The sequence below is a fragment of the Bombina bombina genome, chromosome 2 (assembly GCF_027579735.1).
Source record: "Bombina bombina isolate aBomBom1 chromosome 2, aBomBom1.pri, whole genome shotgun sequence".
Lineage (NCBI taxonomy): Eukaryota > Metazoa > Chordata > Amphibia > Anura > Bombinatoridae > Bombina > Bombina bombina.
The window spans coordinates 1,318,108,230-1,318,119,846 of record NC_069500.1 but is presented as its reverse complement, the minus strand read 5'-3'; the positions used below and the strand labels follow the sequence as shown (position 1 = coordinate 1,318,119,846).

Sequence of the window (11,617 nt, the reverse complement as noted above, 5' to 3'; positions counted from 1 at the left end):
GTCTGCCTGCTCTGAGGCGGTGGACAGAAATCAACCCGTTTGAATACGATCGGGTTGATTGACACCTCCTGCTAGCGGCTGATTGGCCGCAAATCTGCAGGGTACGGCATTGCACCAGCAGTTCACAAGAACTGCTGGTGCAATGATAAATGCCGACATAGTATGCTGTCGGCATTTATCTATGTGCGGCGGACATGATACGCTACTTTGTATCATGTCCGCTCCCACATTGCTAAATATGCCCACGCTCCACACACCTGAAATACCAGGTGGGCCTGTCAGAGTGCCATTACGCATGAGCGCTTGTGCGCTGTGCGCATGTAGCAGTTATTCAGCAGCAGCATGACGAAGAGAAGATGGATCGGACCTCAGGTAAGTAACCCCACTGACACCAATGAAGTTTGCTTTTAATTGCATTGATATTAATGTTTAATTAATATAAATGTATACAGTTGTTTTTATGTGTCATTATTCAGCTTTTTGTCATGTTTTTCTAGGGTGCTGGGATTCAAATTAATTCCATTACCATTGCTCCTTTGATATAAGAGCAATATTTTTCATAATTAGGCCAACAGACTACCTCAAACATATACAATCCCATTGTTTGATAAGCGATCATATGATCAACTTTAAAACTTCCTAAAATATGGTTATTGTTGAATTAAAATTATTTTTGTATCAAACACTCCTTGCTTTCTGTATTCTATGGAATACAGTCAATAATGTTATCAGTATTGTCATATTCATTTATTTTTTGTAATTCCTACAAAATCTGTCTTGTAATGTCTGCTTAATATTTTGGCAAATTCATAATTGCTTTAAAAAAAGTCTTTCATCTTCTAATTATAGTGGTACTATAGTGGTATAATATATATATATGGAGTACATATGAATAATTAGGCTCCTAAATAAAGATTTGTTATAAAAATGCAAATAGACATGGTGTGTAGACCACTATTTTCTCTACCAGCCATAATATAAGTCAATGTTTCAACTGCAGTCTAGGGAACTATTGGAATTTTGACAGTTGAAGTATAGAATAAATGTTCCCCTTGACATTTGTTTAAGAATTAGCTGTGTGCACGGTAAAAAAAAATTTGTTTGGACAAATTTTTCGTAATTAATTTTAAAAATACTTCTTATGTAGGGTATTAGTTGCCCGTACTTTTTGGAATTGGTTTATTTTTAAACCAAACGAATACTAAACATTTACATTTTGTTTTTATTAAACCAATATAAATGTTACTTTTCTACAGATGGAAAAGTCACCCATCTCCCTCCTTGTTTAGCTCAGGTTTGGCAGGTTTGGGAGGTTAAACACATATATGCAAGTATAGGCAAGCGTTAGTGCGATAAGAAAGTGCTCTAATGCATTAGTACTATTATTTGCCTACACCTGTGTATTAGAGAATTTCATTTTACAGCTTTTAGCATTTATTTAAAATTAGCCGAATTTGGACAAGCAGTTGTACCTTAAACTCTGGCTAATTGTAACTACATAATAGATTGTCTTCTTGTCTTATCTCTGGAGTATAATTCCACATGTCCTCTGCTACTAAGTCTTGCTGTTGCCGTGTCCCATTGGGTTTAAATGTTGCTCAACACCCATAAGTGCTCTGGCTGTTTGTTGCCTTCTGACCTTGTGCTGCCAATTTCTTCTTTTACCTTCAATGAATTTATTTTAGACTCTAAAACATAAAACATACAACAGAAACATCAAGGAATGTATAGCATTTAACAGAATCTTAAGATATATAGAGGCTTATGGCAAGAAAGTATAGCCACAATCCAATGTTGTTTGTTGTATCTGTCAAGTGCCTAAAATAATCATTTGATACACTTAAAGAAACACACACAGATTATTATTATTTATAAACTGACAATTTACTTGTAAAACCACACTCTTTACATGTACACACACTTACCTGGTATATGCCTGAACAAGTGATACAGTTTTGTAGTTTATTACCATTGGCATATAATTTACTTACTATCCAGATGTTGCAATGGGTACATTATAGCCTCAGTTATGCAGATGTATGGATATGCTAATGAGCAGGCAGTAGTGCACATGCAGAATTTATTAGCAAGAAGAGTTTTTGAGTGGCCTCTTTTCCAGACAAGTACATCTGGCTATTTCTATAAACATAAGGTAACAGGTTACAGGGCTACATATACCTAGTCATAGGCCCTATAAAAAGGACAGAATTGTAGGGTATTATTAATATATACTTATAGCCTCAAATATCCTGCAATCCTAAAAGCCAATGGCTGACAGTGAAGTTCAATACAAAGGAACATGTAGGTCAAAATTAAATGTTCATGATTCACAGTAGTTTTAAAGCTTTCTAAATTACTTCTATCATTAAATTTACATTGTTCTTGTTCTATCCCTTGTTAAAAAAACATGCATTTGTATTAAGCACTGCAGGGCAGCATTGTCTGCAACAATGTTTTAACATTGTTATATACTTTTAAATACTTTTTGGCTCTAGTGTTTTCAACAATATATAACACTAGAAACATTACTGCCATCTAGTGGTCAAGACAAGTGTGATGATATCAAGAGAATAAAGTATATTTAATAAATGTAAAAAGTAAATTAGAAAACAAATTACATCTTATTGAATCATTTAAGTTTGGTTTTGACTTTTTTTGTCCCTTAATTAATATTAATGTTATTTGTAAAGCACTGATAAATTCTGTAGTGCTTACACCATAAGAAGCTAATTAACCCTAAATTAATTGATAGCTACCTGTTAGCAATATAGCAATATGTGAAACCATTTGCCCTGTATAAAAGAAAGCAAAAAGAAACTAAGCACACACAAGAATTAAGATCACTTCATTATGCATTGCGAGTTGATATTTACAACAGAGGTGTGTACTGCAAGGTACAGGTTTCCACAACAATGTGACGTGTTTCACGCATGCACACATGCACTTCATCATATTTCATATTTGTCCATATATATTGTACTAAAATATTCAAATAGTTAAATTGGAAGCAATTTTGATCAAACATTAAAGCACAAAAAAGGGTCAATCAAAAAAAAAAATCATGTCTGTCTCATAACAAAAGTCACTAATTCTTATTATCATAGGGCTTCCAATTATTGCAGACGTAGTAAATTATTTATGCAGTAAAGCACATTTACTTTAATTAATGTTTTACAAATAAGCATTAGCATTTATGTTTTGTAAGCTGACTTCTTGCACAAGTTTGCATTCTCCACTTCCTTTGTGTAACTATCACAAACATCATCTTTACAAATTCAGAAATATATATAATTTTGGTATTGGCCCATTACTAAAATGTAAAACCCTGAAATATAGATATAGAAGATATTAACTACTGGAAAGAAATTGAAATAAGGCTTATTAACCCCCATTCCAATCCACAGTTTGTTGTTCAAAAACTTTGTATTTAACGGGATGCCCTAACCACAAATTGCACACTCATTTGTTAGAGAACGCAATCAGTGCATAACTATATACGTGATATCCTGTACAGCTATAGAAACCGCAAGAAACCAAAAATCAGACTGCAAACTTGCAAACTCGTTATTAAAATCTTTCTTAACTCCTGTGATCGGGAATTAAATATTTGCCATTCAGTCTTCTTCTTATACAAATGCAGTAAAGATAAACCCTATTCTGTACAGGGAGAGTTAAATTTGGAAATCACAGTCTGTACATTTTTTTTTTAAATAAAAGTATCTACAGTGGGTGAGTTCTGCAAACCCTTGTCATTTTCTTTTATGAGAAAATTATTTTCTGTTATTATTGTATAAGCGGGAAAGGTATTTTTATTTTTTTTTAACAATGGCAAACACGTTTTTAACATAAAAGTTCCCAAAAAGGCCTTTTCGTGTGTAAAGGGACACTGAACCCAAAAAAAATCTTTCGTGATTCAGATAGAGCATGAAATTTTAAGAAACTTTCTAATTTACTCCTATTATCAAATTTTCCTCAGTCTCTTGGTATCTTTATTTAAAATGCTAGAATGTAAGTTTAGATGCCGGCCCATTTTTGGTGAACAACCTGGGTTGTCTTTGCTGATTTTTGGATAAATTCATCCACCAATAAAAAAAGTGCTGTTTTTATTATTTTAGCTATTCCTATTTTACACATTTTAGAAAAATACTAAAGTCCCCAAATGATAACACAGATGGAGTTATGCAGTGACCAAAAATAATGTTAAAGAATCAAAACTATTTTATATTCTAGATTCTAACTTAGGATGTTTTTTCCAACTGGCTGCTTTTCCATTTCTGTCCAGTATAACTCTATTCCAAACCATATCTATTGGATCCAGATCACCTGATGCAACACCCCATCACTTTCCTTTTTTATCATTTATCTCTTCTACAGTCTGGAGGTGAGTTTTGGGTCAATGCTCTATTGAAAAACAAATGGCAGCCCTACAAATCACAAGTTAGATGAGATGGCATGCGGTGGTAATCATGCTGGTTAATTTGTGCTTTCCGTTCTAACTAAATCTCTAAGTGTCGCAGTCAAAGCACATACACACTATCACGCTTCCTCCCCGATGTTTCATGGGGGAAGTACATGTCTATTTTGCATCTCAGAAAGATACAGAACCAGTGGTTGGAATAAAAAAATCTCAAATTTGGACTTCCTTCGCACGTGTTGCTTGGTCCAAGCAAAATCTCTTCTTTTTAAGTTGTCACCTTCTGTAGTGGTTTGTTTGAAGCAATTCTACCATGAAGACCTGATTCGTACAGTTTTACTTGAACGGCTTATGTTGAAATTTGTCTGCTGCATGAACTCAGTAAAGAATTTGGTCTCTAATACAAAGTTCTGAGTTTGGTGACTCAAATAGACTTATCCTGTGTAACTGTTGATCTGCCTTTCTTGTGGTGATCCACATGAGAACCTGCCTCAGCATAGCACTTAATGTTTTTTGACAGTGCACTTGAAGAAACATACTATGTTGAAAATTAAACATTTTCAGAATTGACTGACCTACATTTCTTAAAGTAAAGATTGTCATTACTTTTTCATAAGTTGCCATATTATGGACTACTTCAATCAGAAAAAAATCCTTCTACCAAAAAAGGCTGGTTAATACCCACCCTAGCTTGTCACAACACAGCTGATTGGGAGAAGTTAATGAGAGAAAAAAAGTGTGTGCTTAATGATGGCTTAATCATTGTATTTCAATGATCCCCTACTCTTAAAGGGACATAATACTTAAATGATAATCACTTGAAAGTGATACAGCATAACTGTAAAAAGCTGACAGGAAAATATCACCTAAACATCTCTATGTAAAAAATGAAGATATTTTACCTCACAATTTCCACAGCTCACCAGAGTAAGTGCTGTGTAAAAAAATATCTTTCAGTTACTGCCCAGCTGCAGGTAAAAGAAAAAAAAAGGAAGAAATGAACAGCAGCCAATCAGCATCAGCAGTGCTGAGATCATGAACTGTTTAACTGTGAACTCATGAGATTTCATAGTAAACTTCCTTAAACTGAAGAGGGAAATAACATGAGTGTGCATGAGGCATGCTCCCTTGCAAGTCCCGGGACAAGCATACTGATTTTCTACTTAAAGTCCTTTACAATGGGGTGTGAATATTTAGGGCATTTTGATGTAAACTATCTTTCTTTTTTTACATAGAGATGTTCAGGTGATATTTTCTAATCAGCTTTTCACAGCTATGCTGCATCACTTTCAAGTGTTTCAACATTTGGCTATTATGTCCCTTTAATTTCACTAAAGTTCTAAATGGGGAAGAAAATATCACAATTTATGTTTTTAAAGCATTTCAGCATAAATTATTTGACCAAAAGGTTTAAGATGAGGAACATATATTCTGTCAGGTGTGTCCAAACGTTTGACTGGTCACTGGTAGGGTTCTTTCATATCACTTAAAACATTTCTCTGTTATGTATACAATTAAATCAGTCTAATGCAGATGATGACTCATCTAATGGGTGTTTCTGATAAAGAAGCATAGCAATTCACTTGAGCTTACATACAAGGATTTTGCATAACACTTCTGAAGGATTGGGATAATTGTCTTTAATTAGAAAACCATTTAGAGAGCATATGTTCTTTTCGCTGTAAAATCCCTTCTAGCACAAGTAAATCTCTTACTGCCCATTCAAGTGACTGAGCTGTGTTTCCAGGAATAGAATGTGTTATATGGGTGGCAGATGTTTACTAAATATAAAAAAATACTCTGACAGCAGCCCAAAAAAATGTATAAAACTCAACAAGTTTATAATTCAGCCATAACAGACATTAAAGGGACGGTGAAGTCAAAATTAAACGTTCATGATTCAGATAGAGGATGCAATTGTAAACAACTTTCTACAACTTTTTACTTCTAGTATCTAATTTGCTTTGTTTCTTTGGTATCCTTTGTTGAAAAGCTCAGGAGCAGCAATGCATTACTGGGAGCTAGCTGCTGCTTGCTGGCTACGCATATATGCATCTTGTTATTGGCTCACCCGGTGTGTTCCGCTAGCTCCCAGTAGTGCATTGTTGTTCTTTCAACAAAGGATACCAAGAAAATGAAGCAAATTAGATACAAGAAATACATTGGAAAATTGTTTAAAATGATATGCTCTATCTCAATCTGATCATGAAAGAAAAATTTGGGGTTTCATGTCCCTTTAAAATGTTTTAAAATCTTAACAATTAAAAAAACTTGAATGAATATTTCATACAGTAAAGCTACTTCCAAAATGAAAACCCATAACTAATTTGCACACTTTTTTTATGCAGTCTATGGAACTATCCATGCTGTTCCTACCTACCTCTGACTATGTCTTAGTTAAATGTATGCAATAATCACATAGAATTCAAAATTTTAACTTTCATCATGCAGATTGGTTCAATTTTTAAAATGTTGCAATGTACTTCTCTATTAATCTTACCTTGTTTTTTTGGGTATCCTTTGTTGAAACTTCACTCCATGATAATGTACTGAGGTGTGCTCAAGAACATGATTGTTTCTTGATCACTATGTGGCAGTTATGTTTGCAACAATAATTATAACAATGTTATATAGTGCTCAAGACACTCCTGAGCAGACCTCTCATGAAAAAGAGCTACAACTCAACAAAGGATAGCAAGAGAGAGAGTTATATTTAACAAGAGAAATAAACATATATATTTTTTAAATGTTTAAGCTTTCTGAATCAAGAAACTTTAATTTTGACTTTCATGTTCTTTTAATTAATTAATTTATGAATGTATTTATTTATTAATGTATTGAATTAATTAATTTAATTAATCACTTGACTAATTAAATTTACCATGAACTGTTAAGTTATTAAATCCTGACAGTTGGTGAAGTACACTGGGATATAAATTAACTTTTCTGCATCCCTTTAAATAAAATAATTTATTGTGGAGTAGTTTTGTATACCTTATCCTGCACCTAACTTATGGCAATGTAAAATTATTTTTTTACTTCCCCATCCAAGTCAAGGTCATTGCTTTTGAAGAATTTGCAAGTGCTGCATGGAATCTTACAAATCTGAAAAAGCTATCAACATTTGCATATCATATTGTTTCTAATGCTTTATATAGTGGTGCATGTGTTCCAGCCAAGGAACTAAACCGTTATTTTCATTTACTCTCTGTTGCCTTATCAGCTGGTACTCAGCCTTATGGTACCAATAGCTGCATCTTCCTGTCCCAAAACACAAGCCCTACATCTGCATTCAGCCATCATTACATCCCTTTCTTCAAAGGTAAGGACAGGAATGCCGTTTGTGCTTTGTGATTCCTGTTGTACACATTTCATTGTGTGGATTGAGTCTCTTGTGAAAGCATGGTACCAAACTGAGGCATATGTACAATATATATATATCTTGAAGTAACTATTTAATATATGGGAACTAACTGGTGATGTGCAATAACACTGTGCATGTATTACTGTCATATATGGTTTTCTTTAAATACATTTTTTGTTAAGTCAGGAAAAACACTTCATATTTTCCCCTCATTATTGGACTCCAAAACTGTTTGCTATTTCTCCATGTGGTCTTGTATTTTTTTTTTATTTTTTTATTGTAGTAGAAAACATAGCTAACAATTCAAATAATTCAACATTCAGTTCAATTTGTTACAATAAAATAGCATATACATGTACTTCTAGAGGGTACTAAGGCAGTTGTGTATACTCTTAGAACAGCTGGTCTTGTATTTATTTGTTAAAGGGTAATCAAGTGTTTTTAGATATTTTACCATCCATTCTCATCTCCAGTCCTTTCCATCAATTACACTTACTAGGCTTAATCACTGTTGTTTTCTCAAAAGCCTTTATTTATCCACAGATGTGATTTTATTCCTCCACTAACCCCCTCCCCCACACACACACTGTTTTATAGAATCTATAGTATCTTTTCTCTTTATTTTGTATTGCAAAGAAATAAATTGCATCTCGTCAAATTAAAAGGATACTAAAACCAATGTTCTTCTTTCATGATTCTTATAGAGCATGCGATTTTAAGCAATTTTCTAATTTACTCCTATTATCAATTTTTCTTCATTCTCTTGCTGTCTTTATATAAAAAGCAGGAATGTAAAGCTTAGGTACAGCGCCCTGCATAGCACTTGCATATTGATGGCTACATTTATCCACCAATAAGAAAGCACAACCCAGGTTTTGAACCAAAAATGCCCCCTAAGCTTTAATTTCCTGCTTTTTAAATAAAGATAGCAAGAGATTGAAGAAAAAAAAATAATAATAGTAGTAAATTAGAAAGTTTCTTAAAATTACAATTTCTGTCTGAATCATGAAAGCAACAATTTGGGTTTAGTATCCCTTTAACCTAATGATCTCCTAAGAGAATGACAAAGGCCTTTTGAACTTACATTTAATAATGTCACTTTGCAAGGCTAAATATATATTTTTTTATTCATTCAGCTTAAGATGAACCAACCTTGTCAGTTCATTGTTAGAAATGACTATGGCAGACTGAAATTTTATATCTCTTTACAGTGTGCACAGCTAGAAGGAGATATAAAACCATGCATTGAAATGTAAATATTAGAAGCAAATAAAAATAGACTTGGGGCGCGATCCGATATAGAGCGTAGATTGCGGCGCAATCGAGGGAACCCCCGCTGCCCGTAGTTTCAGCTCGCAACTTGAGCTATCACATATACGGCGCCGTCAGATGCTAAAGTACCGTAAGTCTGACAAACCAGCGATGTCCAGAAATCTGCGTAAGTACAAATTTCTGGAGTCGCCAGTGACTTACAGCACTTTAGAAACTGCCGGCGCCTACAAAACCTGACTAAGTTATAAAATCTCCCTTACTGTCTAACACGCCTCCCAAACATAGCCCGACACGTATACCCCTCCGTCCGCTATCCCCCCTCACTCTCCTAATAATAAAAAATGTATTAACCCCTAAACCGCCGCTCCCGGACCCCGCCGCACCTAATAAAGTTATTAACCCCTAAACCGCCGCTCCCGGACCCCACCGCCACCTACATTAACTACCCCCTAATGTGAGCCCCTTAAACCACCGCCATCTACATTAACTACCCCCTAATGTGAGCTCCTACCCCACCGCCAGCTATATTGAAATTATTAACCCCTAATCTAATCCCTCTACTCCCCGCCAGCTATATTAAAATTATTAACCCCTAATTTAAATCCCCCTACCCCGCCGCCAGCTATATTAAATTAATTAACCCCTAATCTAAATCCCCCTACACCGCCGCCACCTATATTACATTTATTAACCCCTAATCTAATCCCCCTATACCGCTGCCACCTATATTAAATTAATTAACCCCTAAAATACTAAACTATTCCTACCACTAAACCTAAGTCTAACCCTACAAATAGCCCTGAGAAGGGCTTTTTGCTGGCCATTGCCCTAAAGTAATCAGCTCTTTTACCAGCCCTTAAAAGGGCTTTTGGCGGGGCTTTGTCACAAAGTAATCAGCTCTTTTGCATCTAATCTAAATCCCCCTACACCGCCGCCACCTATAATAAATGTATTACCCCCTAATCTAATCCCCCTACACCGCCGCCACCTATATTAAATACATTACCCCCCAATCTAATCCCACTATACCGCCGCCACCTATATTAACTATATTAACCCTAATTATATTAGGGTTAATATAGTTAATATAGTTATTATATTATATATATTAACTATATTAACCCTAATTATATTAGGGTTAATATAGTTAATATAGTTATTATATTATATATATATTAAGTATAATAACCCTATCTAACTCTAACACCCCAACTAAATTCTTATTAAAATAAATCTAATTAATATTATTAATTAAACTATTCCTATTTAAATCTAAATACGTACCTATAAAATAAACCCTAAGATAGCTACAATATAATTAATAATTACATTGTAGCTATTTTAGTGTTTATATTTATTTTACAGGTAACTTGGTATTTATTTTAACTGGGTACAATAGCTATTAAATAGTTAATAACTATTTCATAGCTACCTTGTTAAAATAATTACCAATTTACCTGTAAAATAAATCCTAACCTAAGTTACAAATCCCGGTGATGTCTTCATCCAAGCGGCAAAGAAGAGGTCCTCCATCGGGGCGAAGTTTTCCTCCAAGCGGCATCTTCAATCTTCTTTCTTCAGCCCTCCGACGCGGAACATCCAGCAGGCCCGACGACTGAACGACGAAAGAAGTTTCCTTTAAATGACGTCATCCAAGATGGCATCCGTGTCCACGTCGGAGGGCTGAAGAAAGAAGATTGAAGATGCCGCTTGGAGGAAAACTTTGCCCCGATGGAGGACCTCTTCTTTGCCGCTTGGATGAAGACATCGCCGGGATGGAAGACTTCTTCTTTGCCGCTATGATGAAGACATCGCCGGATAGAAGACTTCTTCTTTGCCGCTTGGATGAAGACATCGCCCGGATTGGATGAAGAGTTCGGCCCGGCTGGGTGAAGACAACTCAAGGTAGGGAGATCTTCTGGGGCTTAGTGTTTGGTTTTTTTAAAGGGGGTTTGGGTGGGTTTAGAGTAGGGGTATGTGGGTGGTGGGTTATAATGTTGGGGGGTGGTATTGTGTTTTTTTTGCAGGCAAAAGAGCTGTTTACTTTGGAGCATTCCCCGAAAAAAGCCCTTTAAGGGCTGGTAAAAGAGCTGGTTAATTTTTCATTTAGAATAGGGTAGGGACATTTTTTATTTTGGGGGGCTTTATTATTTTATTAGGGGGCTTAGAATAGGTGTAATTAGCTTAAAATTCTTGTAATATTTTTTAATTTTTTGGAATTTAGTGTTTGTTTTTGTAATTTAGTTTAGTTTATTTAATTGTATTTTAGTTTAGAGATTTGTAGTTTATTTAATTTATTGATAGTGTAGGTGTATTTGTAACTTTGGTTAGGATTTATTTTACAGGTAAATTGGTAATTATTTTAACAAGGTAGCTATTAAATAGTTATTAATAATTTAATAGCTATTGTACCTAGTTAAAATAAATACCAAGTTACCTGTGAAATAAATATAAACCCTAAAATAGCTACAATGTAATTATAAATTATATTGTAGCTATCTTAGGGTTTATTTTATAGGTAAGTATTTAGATTTAAATAGGAATAGTTTAATTAATAATATTAATAT

General features: G+C 34.4%; 1 protein-coding gene across 4 annotated transcripts in view; it reads left to right on the top strand.

Annotated features, from left to right (window-relative positions):
• ABLIM2 (actin binding LIM protein family member 2) overlaps positions 1 to 11,617 on the top strand; it is a 470,688-nt gene that overhangs the window by 353,746 nt on the left and 105,325 nt on the right. For 3 of the 4 annotated variants that reach the window (XM_053704171.1, XM_053704169.1, XM_053704168.1), the window contains one exon: positions 7,638 to 7,736. The exons of the other annotated variant lie outside the window; for it this stretch is intronic. In XM_053704171.1, coding sequence (XP_053560146.1) covers positions 7,638 to 7,736 — 99 coding nt within the window. The remainder of the gene's footprint in view (positions 1 to 7,637; positions 7,737 to 11,617) is intronic. 4 annotated transcript variants of the gene reach the window in all.